The sequence below is a fragment of the Hemitrygon akajei genome, chromosome 23, assembly GCF_048418815.1.
Source record: "Hemitrygon akajei chromosome 23, sHemAka1.3, whole genome shotgun sequence".
Classification (NCBI taxonomy): domain Eukaryota; kingdom Metazoa; phylum Chordata; class Chondrichthyes; order Myliobatiformes; family Dasyatidae; genus Hemitrygon; species Hemitrygon akajei.
This window is the reverse complement of record NC_133146.1, coordinates 48,790,179-48,808,521: the sequence shown is the minus strand read 5'-3', so window position 1 is coordinate 48,808,521 and position 18,343 is coordinate 48,790,179. Positions and strand designations below refer to the sequence as shown.

The 18,343-nt window shown below is 36.6% G+C and overlaps 1 protein-coding gene across 2 annotated transcripts in view; it reads left to right on the top strand.

Annotated features, from left to right (window-relative positions):
• The window catches only part of dock1 (dedicator of cytokinesis 1), a 574,951-nt gene that overhangs the window by 502,646 nt on the left and 53,962 nt on the right, over window positions 1-18,343 (top strand). For both annotated transcript variants that reach the window (XM_073027587.1, XM_073027588.1), the window contains 3 exons: window positions 4,763-4,904; window positions 9,561-9,642; window positions 17,502-17,586. In XM_073027587.1, coding sequence (XP_072883688.1) covers window positions 4,763-4,904; window positions 9,561-9,642; window positions 17,502-17,586 — 309 coding nt within the window. The remainder of the gene's footprint in view (window positions 1-4,762; window positions 4,905-9,560; window positions 9,643-17,501; window positions 17,587-18,343) is intronic.

The window sequence follows — 18,343 nt, the reverse complement described above, 5'->3', positions numbered from 1 at the left end:
AGCATGAGCTCCATTATGTTAAGGTTAAAAAGACTTAGATTTCTCCTGGAGTTTAAATTACAATCAAAAAGAATGTTCTTTCTCTTTCTCCTTGCATTCATTAAGTGGCAGATGTTATCTCAGTGAGAGGTATTATTGACATTGAGTAGTATGTGAATATATTAAGAAATTGTACATTTCCTCTTGTATTTCCTGGTACTTCAAGTAGAAATCTGCCTGCATTTGTAATGATGATGAAAGAGAACACAAAAAATATGAAACCTTAACATGTGTTTTATTGATAACATTTTAACATAATGTATTTGAACATTTAAAATATTTTAATTAATGTATTTGCATCCAATAAGTTCCATTTTCAATATTCTTAAGTGAGAAATCTATCTGTAACAAAATCAGCATAAAATTGATTGAAAGGATGCTTTGCATCTTAATACTTTTGCTTGCATGATTGAAAATAATTCCCTTTGAACACGGTCTCAGCAATATGTTTCTGCTAATTTGTAGGCATCAGACAGATGTTTCACAGCAACCTTCCAGTTCCAGAAGGGTGACACTGGCTAGCAGCTACTTTGAATTCTGAGCTGCCCTTCGTAGGCTGGCAATATATAGGAGAATTTAAGAAACCCCAAAAAAAGCCTTTCCTAGACTATATTGTGAGCAGTCCCATGAGCTTCTTTGTAGTTAATGACAGCAATCATTTTTGATGTCCAACTATTGAATTAGCTTTCCACACTAACATTGAAGTGGTGAGACTAAATCAGATCCATAGATAGATAGATAGATACTTTATTCATACCCATGGGGAAATTCAACATTTTTTCCAATGTCCCATACACTTGTTGTAGCAAAACTAATTACATACAATACTTAACTCAGTAAAAATATGATATGCATCTAAATCACTCTCTCAAAAAGCATTAATAATAGCTTTTAAAAAGTTCTTAAGTAGTTTACTTAAATACATTAAATACAATAAACCCCGGCACTTTAACATATCTTACTCCTGGCGGTTGAATTGTAAAGCCTAATGGCTTTAAGATGTGCTGCAACCCTCTGTAAAGCCGAATTCCCATTGTAATAATTCATTGTTCTCCTGACATTTGCTTACGCGGAAGTCACATCTGACATTTCTCAGTCTCATCAATTACAGCTTTCGTACCTACTTTGTCTCACAACCACTTCAGGCAGGTGAGTTTTCAGCTTGTCATTAAATGACTTTAAGCCACCTTTGGCTTCAGTGTATGCATGAGATGCCAATTATATCTCTAGATTTGGAACGGATGGCAATGATTTTTTTAGTTGTCTCTAATTCTTTCATCAAAATATAGACAAATCTTTTACCTTTAAATAATCTTAACTCAGTAGTACTGCTAAGAGAAGTGTTAGTAAACAACCAAAATTTTCTCACCACTCTCGCTGTGACTCTATGATTCACTTATCCTTCCCACTATCCCTCCCCATCCCAGGCCCTTTCATCTTCAGCTGAAGGGGCTGTAATGCATACTCTACATGTGCTCACCACCATCCAGGGCCCTAAACAGCTCTTACAGGTGAGACAGAGATTCACGTGCACCTCATTCAACTTTCTTTATTGCATTTGACGTTTGCAATGTGGCCATCACTACATTGGTGAAGCCAAGCACAGACTAAGTCCTTACCGAACACCTATGCTCCAAACATCATGGCCATCTGGAGCTCACACTTCCTAGCTATTTTAATTCTCCACATTCTCACTCAGAACTGTCTGTTCTAAGCTTCTTCCACTACCAGGGTGAGGATAAGTACAAACTAAAGGAAAAGCACCTCATTTTCTGGCGGGGTAGACTATAACCTGAAGGCATAAACATTAAATTTTCTAATTTCACTTAATCTGCCCCGATATATCCCTTTTTTCCCTCCTCTTGATCTACCCACCAACACCCTCCCCGACCCCAATCATCCTGTTCCTTAAACCCTCCTCCATCCATTCTTATCTATTTAACCCCAACATACCCCTCCCACTTAAAGGAATAGTAGGATACCCTCGCCCTAATACTTCTGTCTGACCTCCATCCTCCATAATCCTTTCCAATCAGATTCCATCATCTGCAGCCCTTTATTGCGCCATCTGTCACTTTACAGGCTCTGTCACTGTTTCCACATTTCCTTCCTCACCTGGATCCACTTACCAGTTCTTATTTCCTCATCCACTTTATTTGGTGATGTCCCTCTGTCTTTCAATTCAGATGAAGGGCATCAGTCTCTTGTGCCTCCAAAGATAAGTTTGTACTTATAAAATTCAATGGCAGTTGTCAAATTTCAAGAAGTTCAATGTTCAAAATAAATTTATTATCAAAGTGCACGTACGTCAACATATACAACCCTGAGATTCATTTTCTTGCAGGCATACTGAATAAATCCAGTAACCATAATAGAATCAATGAAAGATCACACCAAGAGGATGGACAGCCAGTGTGCAAATACGAAAAGAAACAGAAAAAAAAAGTAACAAAGTAATAAGCAATCAATATCGAGAACGCAAGATGAAGTGTCCTTGAAAGTGACTCAATAGGCAGTGGGACCGGTTCAGTTACGGGGCAAGTGAAGTCATCCCCTCTGGTTCATGAGCCTGATGGTCGAGGTGCAATAACTGTTCCTGAACCTAGTGGTGTGAGTCCTGAGGCTTCTGTGATTTCTTTCTGATAGCCACAATGAGAAGAGAGCATGATCTGAGTGGTAGGGGTCCCCTATGATGGATGCTGCTTTCCTGTTACAACATTCCATGGAAATGTACTCATTGCTCACTATTGGAAGAAAATGTTGAACTATACTTAATCAGTTGAAAGTATTTTCATTGGTTGGGGAGTTTAAAGATTTGTACAAGCCCTATCAGCAGTGAAGACAGAGGAGCATATATCTCAGTGAATTTAGTATTGGAGGAGATCACATAAAAGGAGGAAGGCTTTCTGTTTTAAAGTCTAGGAAAGGCTTTAAAAATAAAATTGAGATGAAGATGACGAGGCTAGAAGTGAAGTACGGAGGTGATTGTTAAGTTCGTGGCCTAAGGTCGATGGAGTCAATTTGAGAAAACCTAGCACATTTATTTTTCAACATAGTCCCCTCCTGCATTTACACACTTAGTCCAGCGGTCGTGGAGCATATGGATCTTGGACCTCCAGAAAGTGTCCACAGGTGGGTTATTGATAAGTTCGTGGCCTGGGGTAGAAGAAGATGAGCTATTAACTTCAAACTTTCTGCATAATCACTCACAGTTGACCTGCATGTGCATGTATAACTCATCTCCTTCTACCTTAGGCCATGGATTTATCAATCACCCTGCTGTGGACACTTTCTGGAGGTCCAAGATCTGTACGTTCCATGACTGCTAGATTAAGTGTGTAAATGTAGAAGTGGACTATGTTGAAAAATAAATGTGCTAGATTTTTTTAAATTGACTCCTTCTACCTTAGACCATGAACTTATCAGTCACCCCTCGTAGATGAGTAGAGGCAATGAATGGGAATAACAGTGGATTCCAGTTAACTGGGCCATCATTTAACTGAGACACCTGCTTATTTTGGACAATTCTTAAAGAACAAACACTGACTAATGAAATAGTCAGGATTCCCTTCGTTTATTTGGGATATTATGCTGCGTTTTGGGCTAGGAGACTGTCGCCAAAGTTTCTAACTTGCATCAGTTGCATGTGTTTGTCTTCAAAAAGTAGTGCTTTTTGTCACTGATAGTTGACGTATGATAAGCAGCTAGAGAATTCAGAACTGTTTTGCTCACTGCATTTTCAAGCATTCAGGCTTGGAGATACTAGAAATGGCCAGAAGTGAAAATGAAACAATTTAACTACTTCAACAAGTTAGGGATTATGAATACTTTGAAGGTTTCGTTAATCATCTTGAGTATTACAACGAAAATGAAGATTTGAAGCATGCAATCATTGAATGCATTACATAAAGGCAGTCCATTATCTGTACTAAGTGTCTATGCTGATATACTCACAGTCAATCAGAAGAACACAGCAGCGTACACTGTGGATGAATTCCTCTATTATTATCTATTAGGAATTACAATTTTATAGTAGCATTGTTAGTGTTCTGATTTGTTCTGTATTTCATTTAAATATGTAATTTGTTACTAAGATAAAACAGTAGTTTGCTTTTTTTTAAATATGTTTTCAACTATTTCCATGAAACTTCGGCTAATTGAAGCAGCTGCTTAATTGGGTCAAAATTTACTGGGCCTGACGTGTTCCAATTAATCAGAATTTCACTGTATAAGGAAAAAATAAAAATGGGTTTCATTGTTACGGATAGGACAAAAAGATTATAAAACTGAATGTCCCTGCATAATATTGAATTGTCTTAGAAAGTAAGACTTGAAAACATGAAAGCAAAAAGGAGATGACCACAGAAGGATAGATTGCAGACAAAATTATGGAGACAAGAGTTGGCCAGAATAGGTGGGGAGTGTATAGATTTTATTTAGCTTGAAAAAAATCCAAAAAATAATATTTGTATCAATAATATTTGTTGTGCCAAGAAAAAGATTCAACTTTGCTCAAGGCATTGGAGGAGGACATTCAATCCATTGAGTCTACAACAACTCTCAGACAATTCCATTGCCCCACTTATTTCCTTGTCTCTTGTTCTCATGCTTTAAGGTGGCAAAAGTTTATTATCAGTATGGTGCAACAGTAAAACTGCAAAACATTTAACTGAGCTGAGCAGCTTTAAAGCTCTATAATTTTTGTTTTCTTTTTTTTCCGTAGAACAAGATGTTCATTTACAGAGGAAAAGAATATGAGAGACGTGAAGACTTTGAAGCAAGACTTTTCACCATTTTTCCCAATGCTGAAAAAATGAAGACAACTTCTCCTCCAAGTGATGACATTAAAAATTCTTCTGGGCAGTGTATCCTTATTATGTGCTGGATGTGTATATTTCAAGTGAATGTATGACTTTTCTGAACAAAGAATATATTTTAAGGGTGGCATTATTGAAGCATCTGAGATCCTAAAGTGACAGGACTGGATAGATATTGAGTAAGATTCTGTGCCCCCTTATTTCAGAATAAAGGCTGGTCATTTAAGACAGAGGTGCTTCGAAATTTTGTTTCACAGAAAGTAGTGAATCTCCAGAATTCTACATCCCAAAGAATTGTGGAGGCTAGATCAGGAGAAGCAATTAAATATTTTGAAAGATCAAGGAATTGTATGCTATGAAGAACTGGTACAATAGAGGAGATTAAACCTGGAATAGATGAACCATGGTCATATTGACTATGAGGATCTATGGCCTGCCCCTGTTCTATTTCCTTGTTTTCTTATGGGTACTCTATTTTGAATGTTTATTTTAATGCATTTAACAGGAGTACATACTGTTAGATATATTCCCCTGGATCTGAACTGTGTGAATTTGCTGTTCCCTCAATTCCACATCTAGCATTAAGTTGTTATGAATATAGAGAGCCAGATAAGCCCCATATCTAACAGGCAAAGCAGACTACCTGCCTTCAGGAATGCTCTGAAAACCACCTGATATCACAATATTATAGAAGTCTTTTAATTGTTCTAAGTGTCTTTGATAGGTGCAGAAATAATAATTAGACATAAATAAACAAAATTATTAGAAAAATGGTGTCAAACTAAAGGACTGAAAACACTTGTTGACAAAATCACATTATCCTTATTTTATGTATCTCAAAATGATTGATACAGCTCAAATTTAAAAGAATAGAATGTACATTTCTATGGCTGGGTAATTTTAGCAATTTCAGTGAAAGTTTCACCAACCAATTGTACTTTACTAAAATCCTGATGATAGCATTATTATGTTCAAATGGTGGTGTTTCAAACTTCATAACATGACATCTTGTTCCATTGTTTGCCTTTTTTGTTTAGGAATACAGAAATCCTTAATCTTACTGAAAGCATATTTGTGTCAAAAGAATTTCAGGAGGATTCATTGATAAATATTTATTTCAGTTAAAAGCAAATCTGACATACATTTTGGTGCTGTCTCCTGTACTCATGCAGAATTCAATAGTTTCATTACCTTTGCTGTCAATTCCCACCCTACTCTCATCTTCCTACCTTTTTTTTGGATCTCTGTCTCCTCTGAGGAGATGGACTGGCTATTAGCATAAATTACACGCCGACCAACTGGTACAACTACCTTGACTAGCTTTTACCTCAGCCTGCCTTCTGTAAGTCTTCCTTTCCATTCTCCTAATTGTCTGTCTCCACTATATTTGGTCTAATGATGAGAATTTCTATGTACATGATGAGACTTTCTGAAATATCTTCTTTCTTTCTGACCTGTAGCTTCCCCTCTGTCACTGTTGACAAAGCCTTTAACAGTGTCTTATCAATTTGCTGTGCTACTGCTCTCATCCTTTGTCCTGGACTGAACAAGGAATTAACTTCCAGCCAACCAGCCTCCACGTTCAACAGATTATTCTCTATATTTTCCGCCATCTTCAAAGAGATTCCAGCAGGGTTTCGACCTGAAGCGTTGACTGTACTTTTTACCATAGATGCTGCTTAATCTGCTGAGTTCCTCCAGCATTTTATGTGTGTTGCTCAGGTTTCCAGCATCTGCAAATTTTCTCTTGTTTGTGAGCAGACAAATCCCCTCTCTTCTACCTTTTAGCATCTTTCTTTTTGTGATTCTCTGGCCCACTTTTCTGTTTCCACAACCACTCCCCTTGCAGCAGCAGGCAAGACAACACGGGTCCTTTAACTCTAACCTTCACACATCCAGTGAGCCAGTCTTTCCAAATTCACTTGTACTTCTTCCAATGTAGTGCAATGGATTCAGTGTTCAAAATATGGTCTCCTCTGTAATGGAGATTGGGTGATGGAATGTCATTCTGTTCACAGGGCTAAAACTGAATTTCTTATTGCCTGCCACAATAATTCCCCATCTCACTCCCACTCTCACTTGTCTGTCTGTAACCTGCTATGCTGTCATAGTGAGGCTCATCACAAGCCTGAAGAACAGCACCTCAATACTGTGACACAGCCATAGTGGGGTGTGTCAGGAATGGACAGGAGGAGGAGTATAGGAAACTGATACAGGACTTTGTGATATGGTGCAACTCAAACTACCTGCGTCTCAATATCACCAAGACCAAGGAGATGGTGGTGGACTTTAGGAGATCTAGGCCTCATATGGAGCCAGTGATCATTAATGGAGAATGTGTGGAGCAGGTTAAGACCTACAAGTATCTGGGAGTACAGTTAGACGAGAAGCTAGACTGGACTGCCAACACAGATGCCTTGTGCAGGAAGGCACAGAGTCGACTGTACTTCCTTAGAAGGTTGGCGTCATTCAATGTCTGTAGTGAGATGCTGAAGATGTTCTATAGGTCAGTTGTGGAGAGCGCCCTCTTCTTTGTAGTGGCGTGTTGGGCAGGAAGCGTTAAGAAGAGGGACGCCTCACCTCTTAATAAGCTGGTAAGGAACGCGGGCTCTGTCGTGGGCAAAGTACTGGAGAGTTTAACATCGGTAGCTGAGCGAAGGGCGCTGAGTAGGCTACGGTCAATTATGGAAAACTCTGAACATCCTCTACATAGCACCATCCAGAGACAGAGAAGCAGTTTCAGCGACAGGCTACTATCGAGGCAATGCTCCTCAGACAGGATGAAGAGGTCAATACTCCCCAATGCCATTAGGCTTTACAATTCAACCGCCAGGACTTAAGAACTTTTTAAAAGCTATTATTAATGCTTTTTGAGATAGTGATTTAGATGCATATCATATTTTTTACTGAGTTAAGTATTGTATGTAATTAGTTTTGCTACAACAAGTGTATGGGACATTGGAAAAAAGTTGAATTTCCCCATGGGGATGAATAAAGTATCTATCTATCTATCTATCTACTGAGTGCTACAGCTTCAGGTAACTTGATGTCTCTGTCGATGTCAGTCATTTTTCATTCTTTCTCTGAGTGTAGACATGACCAACTTGACATGCTGAGAATGTCCTCAAGTCTGCATTTTACAACTCTGACATTATTTTCTCTATATTCCTTTGTCTATGTCATAACTCTCTAAATGCTCCCATTCACTCCCAGATAATCTTGATCACAGGTTATTCCCATGATCACCTTGGTTTCACCTAACAGGCACATCTCTCAACAGTTTTACAGTGAGCAAGAGCTTTTGCATATAAGCATTCATTTCCAGATCTCCAACCACAGCATTTTTATTATCTAATGCAACCTCCAGTAAATTATATTATTTCTATAGTCACTGAATAATTGCCTAAATTGAGAGATGTATTCCTCACCCATATCCCATAAAGACACAGTTTCTCTTTCATCTGCAGCATGTTTTATTTAAAGCAATGAAAATTAGAAATGTAACAGATCATTCTCTTTTAAGGCATTGTTGACATACCAGCATTTATACTTTTCTCTATGGATTTACTATTTTAATATACTTACAATATTCTTATAGTTAGATTTCTCATGTTGTTTCCAACATGATTGACGTATTTGTTTTAATATTATTTGCTTCAAATACCACAATATTACTTTTGCATTACTTTGTAATGAAACTACAATGAGAAAGATAGAAACTGCAATTTTTGAATGTAATTGCATTTGTACTTTATTGTTTAATGTGAAACAATAGCATTTTATACTTACATGAAGCATAAACATATACATCATTGCAAACAATTTGGTATAATCGATCAGAAATAATGTGTCAAATAAGTGAAAGTAGAAGAGGGGAAATGCTTGAATTGCTGATTATTTTAAGGAAAATAAGTTTTGCATGAACTTTTCAGGCTATGTCAAGCTATAAGACAATAAGACCATAATGCATAGGAGCTGAATTAGGACATTCAGCCCATCAAGTCTCCTCCGCCACTCCCATCATCCTTCTCAACCCCATCTCCTGCCTTCTTCCCATGTACTTTGGCACCCTGATTTATCAAGAACCAGCTTAAGTATACCTAATGACTTGGCCTGCACAGCCATCTGGCAATTAATTCCACAGATTCACCATACTTTGGCTAAAGTAATTCCTCCTCTTCTCTATTCTTAATAGATGTCCCTCTATTCTGAAACTGTGCCCTCTGATCCTAGATTCACCCACTATAGGAAATATCCTCCTCACATCCATGCTCTCCAGACCTTTCAATATTCAATAGGTTTCAATGAGATTCCACTCTTATTCTTCTGAACTCCAATGAGTACAGGCCGAGCCATCAAACGCTCCTCATATGTTAATCCTTTCATTCTCAGAATTATCTTTTCTTAGATAAACAGCCCACAGCTGCTCACAGTACTTGAAGTGTGGTCTGACCAATGCCTTATAAAGCATCAGCATTACATACTTGCTCTTAAATTTTAATCCTCTCGAAATGATGGTCACACTGCATTTGCCTTCCTTACCGCTGACTCAACCTGAAGTTAACCTTTAGGAAATCCTGCACAAGGACTTCCAAAAGAGTTGTTGCAGGGTGCTTAAAAGTTGTCATAAGGTTGTCATCAAGGTATTGGAGCTCTTTTTCAAATACAACTACTTTATGTTAATGCCTTAACAAACTCTTGCAGATATTCAGTGTTTCACAGTGCAAACCATACGTGAATTACCACCAAAGTTCAAGAACAAGACTGTCTCAGAGCAAATTTTAAGGTAAAAATGTCTCCATTTTTATTGAGCGTGGGTTCTGGTGCTGATGCACTGTTTAAACTACCAACTAGTAATTCAGAAACCTGGGTTAAAATCTGGAATTTGCAGAAGAAAAACTAGTTAAGTAAAACTGATCATAACAGTTATTGGACTATCATAGAAGACCTTTTGATTTCCTAATGTCTTCTTTCAAAGGGCAATTGGGATGAACTATAACTGATGGTCTAGCCTTGCCAACAGTATTCGGATCCAGATGGCAATATCCTTCCAGATGAGAAAAATTATTCCACCTGTTTAATGCACCAAAGCAAGTGACCCGCCCTCATCCAATTGCATTTTAGACTGCATTTTATTTACTTTTCCCTATTCTCAACATCATTGCTTCCATTATGCTCTAATACCCATTATAACTTTTTTGAAATTCTATGTTTCAAAATATTCCTAGAATAATTTCTCTTTTCTGGGAAATTCAACTCCCTCCCCCCCTTTGTCATTTGAACCACTGTTTCAGATTGGCCTTTTATATATCATTTAGTATCATATATACTTTCGAGATAATTTTCCATGGATACAATTCTTCAGATGAAAACCAGCAAAGTGTATGCCAAACATGCACAAAAGTAGTGACTACAAGGGAGCTATATTGCATAATCAGAGTAAAAGCCAGAGCTACTGTTTTATTAATGTGACACGTTACCTGAGAGCAATCTATTCTTAAGACCAAATGTCCAATATTTCTCCAAAGTTCAAACCCCACCACACAGGATAAACCTTTGTGACTTCTGCTCATTTAAATGATTGGTTTCAGCTGGGCAGATTACTCTTTGCAATTGCATTATTAATTATGTTTTCTGACATGTTACTGAAAAATGGATAGGAGTATGTGAACTGTATATATTGAAATTTAGAATTAAAGCAGACACTTGCTGAAATTTTTCAGTTTAATTATCTACTATGGAGAGAGTGGATTAATTAGCTTTGATGAAAAATCCACAAGCAAAAGGTTATCATTTATTCTTCCCACTACCCTTGACTGACTGGAGAGTGTTTCCATCATTTTATTCTTTTTCCTTTCACTAGTTTGGCTGGTGTATTGGGTTTTTTTTTGTAATTGTTGCTGTGCCGGGCATTTTATTTTGTAATATTTTTTCCTCAATTCATTTAAAGTATTCATTTACTTTTCCTTTCCATCTACAATATTCTCCCTGTTTTCATTCTTTCCATATTACCTTATGATAGAAGGAGGAGGCTACTTTGACCCAGTGAGTCTGCATCTGCAAATAGAGCAATCACATTCTCTACTAATTTTCCCAAATACCAATTCTCCCTACATGCTTGGCCAATTAATCTACCAACTCATTGGTCTTTGGGATGTAGAAGAAAACCAAAGCACCTGGAGGAAATCCACTTGGTTATCAGAAGAATTTATGAGCTCCACATAGGCAGCATTGAAGGTTAGAAGGTCAGTGTTGAACTGTGAAGTAGCAATCAGCAGCTCTACTGTGCTGTCCCATCAATACCCAACAAAAAGCATTCTCTTTTATGAGATTACAATGTTATCTTTAAAGGAAGTTTTTTAAAAAGACAATATCTTAAATACTGTCCTTAACTTTTTAAAAAATTACTCTCAATCAAATTGTTCTCTGCAGCTAACATCAACGCCTTCTTCCCTACTACAGGCACAATGTGGCATTATTACCTTTGAATAATATTCTATAACAAATAAAGCACAGGGTAATATAGTAGTGCATTAGGCAATTTTGTTGCCTCACAGTTTCTTTGATCTGTGTGAATTTTGCATGTTCTCCCTGTGACATTGTGAGTTTTCCCTAAGTCTTACATTTCAGGTTAATTGGCAACCATAAATTGCCCTGAAATTAGGTGGATGGTAGAGAGAGTCAGGATGGAGATGACAGCCACATGACTAAGAATAGGTTACTGCCAAATAAGTAGGTGAATGTGGGGACTGGCATTGACTTGATTGCCCAAATGGCTACCTCCAATGTCATAAGGAAATATGAGAAATTTGGAAAATCAATATATGATAGAGACTTACAGGCTTTGAACACCCTGCAGTGCTATTCAGTTCATTGATGAGTGTAACTTCCATTTTGCTCTTCATGTTTTAGCATTTATAGAATCACAAATGTTTTATAATTTCCTTACTGATATATAGTGCAAAGTATTCCATTTTTATTCTTAGTAGGCATATCAGATTTTGGCACAGTTCCAAATAATCTGCAAAATTGCCTTATAAAGATCTCTATCGATCAGTGTTTTTAACAGCAATTTTACAAAGCTCCATCCTCTTCACTAAGCAGCATTTCAACAAATAAGCTATCATGTACACTAAGTGTGTCTACATTCATTAGGCAGCCCCTCTCACTCTTGGGTCCCATTTACAAGGAACATTCCACTTCCCTCTGAACCTCTAAACAAACATAGGCCTGATAAATCATCATAAATGATATAACATTGTTTGCTCATAAATGATTAATCCATCATCACAGATACCTCTTCTTTCAGCCCTTTTCCCTTCTGCACTGAGCAACATTCTGACTAGTGGAATCCTTCAGTAATCACAGGGTTTTTTTCACTAATTGAATCTTCCACTATTCATGCTCATCCCCACTGAACACCAGATCCATAAATGTCAAAATTTCCAATGGGAAGGGTGTTTATTTCTTGAGAAAAATGTCAGCTGCTTACTCTTTTCCATAGATGCTGGCCTGCACTGAGTTCATCCAGTATTTCGTGTGTGGTACTACAGATGAAAATTCAGTTGGTTAAATGGGAGGTGATGGAATTAGTGATGAGAATGAGTGTTTGAAGTGGAGGAAGATTTTATATATGCATTTTCCTTCATAGTGAATGCTGAAATGTTTAATGGACAAATAGAAGAACAAATATATTGCTTTAAAAATGTTGATTGAGAATACTCTCAGCCATGTGGCATCAACAGGGAATAGGGATGCCAGTTGCATTATTATGCTGGTTGAATGGGAATTACTCAAAACATTTCTTTAAAGCCCTTACTTGTATTTTATGCATTCATATTATAAAATATTCTTGAATTATATACCATCCTTCTAAATAACAATGTTCTACACTGCAACTCTATTATAAGACAAGGCAGTATTAATACAAAGTACAACAAAAACAAATCAAGTATTATATTAGTCACTACCATGCCAAATCTTCAAAGAGGATTTGAAGATTTGCTGCTACTCTGTCTACAACTGAACACTCATTATTATTAACGATGGAATCATTAATTAACTGAAATATTTTTCATCTATTTTACATTTTGGAAAAATATGAAATTGCTTAATATTCTTACAGTTTTTTGCTGGTTATATGAGAATCTAGATCCTTATATATCAGATAAATGTAGGTTTCAACTGTGGCAACACATTGTTCTTTCTTTCAGCGTTTGTTGTGCCTTAGCTATTAGAGTCTAGTACTCTTATTTTACTCCCACACTGTTTACCAGTCATTTTCTGACCCTGTCTTCAGCTTGTGTTTGTCTGCTATCAGAAAATACTTCCCTTAATATTAGCAAATGTAGGAAAAATTCTTCTGAATCATTAATTCTTTATTGGTCTGATCACTATTAATTGTTGATTTTTAAACAGTTTTCAATTTATGGCAATTATTACAACTGTCCATGTGGTCTATTCCTTTTTGATATTTGATTTCTTCTGTTACGAAATTGTTCTAGTGAATTGAACCTTCTGCTTTCTTCTGCATTTGTAAAAGTCATCATTGATTCTTGCTACTCACTGAAATCCATGAGAGTAGTTTAGAGAATAATGTCTAACCAGGTTTCAGACTTGACCAGCTGCATCCATTTATTTACATTACAGAGAAAGTTTTATATTCAGCCTTTGACAGATTCTTCTCTAATCATTCTCCATTCCTACCATGTATTTGAGCAACTGTAAAAGTAAAGATTCCTTGATCTCAAGACATCTTTGGGAATTTTTAGGATCTTTCTTAAGAAGTGTTTTGGAATGTTGAACCAATTTTTATGGGGTAGATTGGACTAGTCTAAAGGTGCTACATTTTTTTTACTGCAGAGCAGCAATTGGAGGCAGAAAGGAAAGATTTTTAACACATAGTGCTTCAATATAGGATGTTAAGGATGCACTGCCAAGCTTATTTCTTAAATAACTTGAAGCCTTCCCAGCCTTGGTTAGTGAATTCCATAGATTCACTATCTTCTGGGTAAAAGAACCTTTTCTTATTTCTCTTGAATGACTCTCCCCATTTTGAGACTGACTCTAATCCTGCACATCACACCCACCATGGTACACTCCAGAAAACTTAGTATATTCTCATAAACTCATGCGAGAACAGGCCTCATCTGCTTAGGCTATCTTCATATGACACATCTACCATTCTAAGAATCAACGTTCTGAACCTTCACTACAATCTCTCAGTTGCAAACGTACTTCTTTTCTTTTTCATTGCTTGCGTAGCCTGCATGTTAATTGTATATTTAGGGAGAGAGAGACTGAATTGCATTTTAATATGTTTCTGGCTAAACTGCTTTCATATTCTGTATTCCCTTTTCTTACCAGAATTCTCCTTTTCTAAATTCAAAATTTTCTTCAACCTGAAAGGTAAAGGCATATAATACTGCATTTTAGGCAATGTTATAAGTTTTTCACACCATATAAGACAGTGAAGATAACTTTAATTCTGATTTACATTCTATTTTGTAAATCTTGACTGAACCATCTTGCCCATTTTTAGTTGCCTTGAAAAGATATATATTATGTGCAAACTATACATTCATTCCTTAAAAGTTAACCATTGCTGGTTTACTACCATTACTTTTATTGTAGTTCTCAATCTGCATCAGCTGACTCATGCCTTCATTCTTGTTTTATTCAGAATTAAGACAACTATTTCCAATCAAACTAAACCACTCCAACTTTAATATAGAATCTTGTCATGCATATTATTTTCTTGAGAACATTTAAATAGATCTCACCCTCTACTAAACATAATGTTCTAAGGTCTTATCTAGTGGATTGGATTAAACAATTGATTTCTTCCTCTAAATTTGGAGGTTTATCAGTTCTTTTCTTTTTGAATGGGTATTCTGATATATATGAAATGATAAATGCACAGGCATGAAAATGTCTTAGAAAAGGGAAGGACTGGGAAATTGGACCCTGCTTCATAGTATGAGTCAGAAGTGGGATGAATGTGCCTGGGATACCAGAATGCAGTCATGCTGAATGATCCCTGATCCACCATTGAGCACAACTGCCATAGCACCCAGTACAGCCGGTACACTTACAGGATACACATCTTTTGAGTGTAGAAATGGTCTTCTTCAGCCTACTACAGTGTGTAGTTTTGAGCTACTTTTCTGCTAAAGAGCGAAACATTTTAACATGTAGTGCACTGTCTGTGTGTGTGTAATGTCAACCATGTGGGTTGCTTGAGTACATTAATAATGAATGTACAATGTAGTGGTGTATTAGTATCTACATAGATTTTGACCAGACACATGAAATCTTTGAACTTTTTCACACCAGAACTAAATTCTCAGGTATCACTTCTGGCAGTGATCTCTCGGGTTACTTCTTTCTACTGATGCTTGAGCTCTGCCCAAGATTGAGGTGCTGTTTACCTGGGTCTACCAATTTACAGATTGTAACTAAGTTTCCTGCTAATTGTATAAGCCACAAGAGTATTCTGTAGTTTTAAAATGTTTTGAACTGACTTGGCAAAGCTTGATTAAATACTCAGCCAAAAGTTTCTGAAGGCCAGGAACATTGGAGTCATTACTCATTGCTGGCTGTTCAAGTCAAACCAAATGGTATAAAGACATTTGGCTCTGAACATTGGACAATAATAATAATTGCTTTTTAACCTGGAGAATTGGCTGACAGAACTGAAGGGTGAACTCAAAAATTACTTAAATATGATATGTCAATATGATAGTTATAAGTCAAATCGCTTCTTGTAGAAGGGGTAGCTTGTGGGGAGGGCTAACGTGGTCATTTGTCCATTGTCAGATTTGTTATGCACAGTTGCATCAGTATTTATGAACCGCCAATCATTGTTTCCAAAGAAAAATGAAAGTCAGTGTACTCTGATAATTATCTGTCTTTTTTCTCCCTTGGGGCCCCACTCTCTGAAAGGATATTTCATGTGTGGAATTGCTGGTAGGCGCTTGTGAAGATTCCATTATCTCTTTCCACTTGGTTATCAGATGAAAAGGAAAGACACTAATAAGGACAGTCATACCAAATGGATCACTCTCAATCTTATGAAATGTTTTTGCTTTTGTTTTGAATGAACTTCTTGCTAGTTTCCAGACAGATAGCCAGATTATAGAATCTTTTCTGATCAGGCCCAACTTGTGATTGCACAAAGGTTTGTTTCTAAACTGACAGAAGATGTTGCTGTTGGTGTTTAATAAACTGCTTCATTATTGAAAGGGTTTTATTCTGTTGATATTAAGACCATTAGACGTAGGAGCAGAATTAGACAAGTTGGCTTATTGAGTTTGCTCCACCATTCAATCATGGCTGATCCTTATTTCCCTCCTCAACCCCATTACTAAAAAAAACAGGCCAGGCTGTTATTTCCCCTGAGGACTATCTTTGTCATCTTGGAGAATGTTTGTTGACAAGAATCACCTCCATGCCCTCCAACCCCGCCCCCCCCCCCCGCCCACACAAACACACACACACACACACAAAATTTCTGACCAAGTGGGAGTTTATGTAAAACGTACTTCTTCCTCTACGACTGAGTGTCAGGGTCTTAGAAGATCTGTAATTTCCCATCTGGGATCAGGTGTTATATTCTTGAAGAGGATTATGTTACTGGAAAAAGGATCAGGTGTAGGACTAATTAGGATGTTCATATGTTTTATAAATAAGTGGTTGACCTGTTGCAACAAAATTGTAAGCTACTGAAAAGACTAACCACAGAAACCTGTTGGGAAACGAGGAAAAGCTAGTGGGTCCATCTAATGAGTGTTCAAGAGTGAATTTCTAGTTGAATGGTGGTTAAAGCTACCAACAGTAAAATACCTGACACTAAGTTATGATTCAGCATTGATTGTTTATTCAGTCCACACATTTGTGAGATCTAATTTGCCTGTGCATGTGACAAAAATCACTTCTTAATTAGTTTGGACTAATCAGAAACTCTACTCAGTCATTAGCTTGGTGGAACTTACCACTAATATAAGTTATTTTTTACAGCCTATTCCTGCATGAGGTCTAAAATCTCCTTTGTTATTCAAATGTTAACCCATTTCCTTTGAAGTATAAGAACTTGGTTAATGTAGCATGGGAATGAATTTTGGTGCAGTGGTGCACAAATTCTCTTTGAAATTATGAAATGTGGCACGTTTCGGAGCAATTGCGGATGTTTTGGTTTTTAGACTGTGGCTGTTCTGGCAATACCTAGTATGCCAGCTGTCATCGTCAGAACCTAAGAAACTACAATGATTACCTCAGAGTTTGTGAGTACATATCATGGGAGTGTTTTGAAAGCTGTAACCTCTACAACATGTTTTAATGATGATTATTTCATGCCAAACCCCCTTGCTGCCTTATTAATAAATTTGCACAAGGAATAAATGATGTTTGCCAGTTTTACTTTCATATTTGATTCATTAAGTTTTAATGTCAGGATATAAAGTATTAAAGATATTTTACAGAAAGGTGACTGTACTTAAATAAACTATACTTGTAATAAACAAAATTTTAATTCTTTACTTAGCATGGGAGTGCTCTAAAATTTATAGAGGAATTTGATATGCTCAACTTTATCCTATTTTGGCTTATTTACATTTTTGTAATGTATTTGTTGATCTTGTTTTACAGTTTTTACACTGTGAATGAAGTGCAACGATTCCAGTATTCAAGACCAGTCAGGAAAGGAGAGAAAGACCCAGACAATGAATTTGCTGTAATAAATTATTTGTTTTCTAAATTGTACATTTATCATATAGATACTTGTACTTGCCAACAATTTCTTATTCAGTTTTGCTATAGATTCAGTAACCTCATAACTGTCATTTCCTTTACTTATTCCCTTTTAATTGGTAAGCTAATTTACTAAACTCCCAACTAATAGTAGCCTTAATGAAAGAAGAATATATTCCAGTGAATACGGCTGGTAAAGAAATGTGGTTTTCTCAACTGGTTTGAGAAACCAAAAGCAAAACATGCTGCTTACTAAGCCTGCAAATTATTTCACTGTCATCTCGAAATAGAAGCTAGGATAAACTGTTCATCTTTTATTGAGTTTCACCCCTGTTTATAGATTTGGTGAATCATTTTGTCTTTGCTTTTCAAAACCATGAAACTGATTAAATTTTTATATGCAGTGTAAACATTCAAGGCCTTAGCATTGTTCCCAGGGTACCTCACTAATTGCTATCCTTTGCTACAAACCACCTTCCAACTCTAATTCAACTTCATTGTGTTTAGTAAGCTAAATTCTGATCCAGTCAGGAAGCTTCCCACATTTATATACATGATACAAATGAAAAGGACTTTTTTAATGGATGCATGGAAAATGCAAAAAAGGCACAAATGTTAGAATAAAGAAGAAATAGCTGATAATAATAGTCTTTCTAACAATGCTAATTTTATAGTGCATTTTTCTGTAAAACAGAAAAATGTTCCTCTGCTGAGAGAGGATGATGTTGCAAATATTAGTT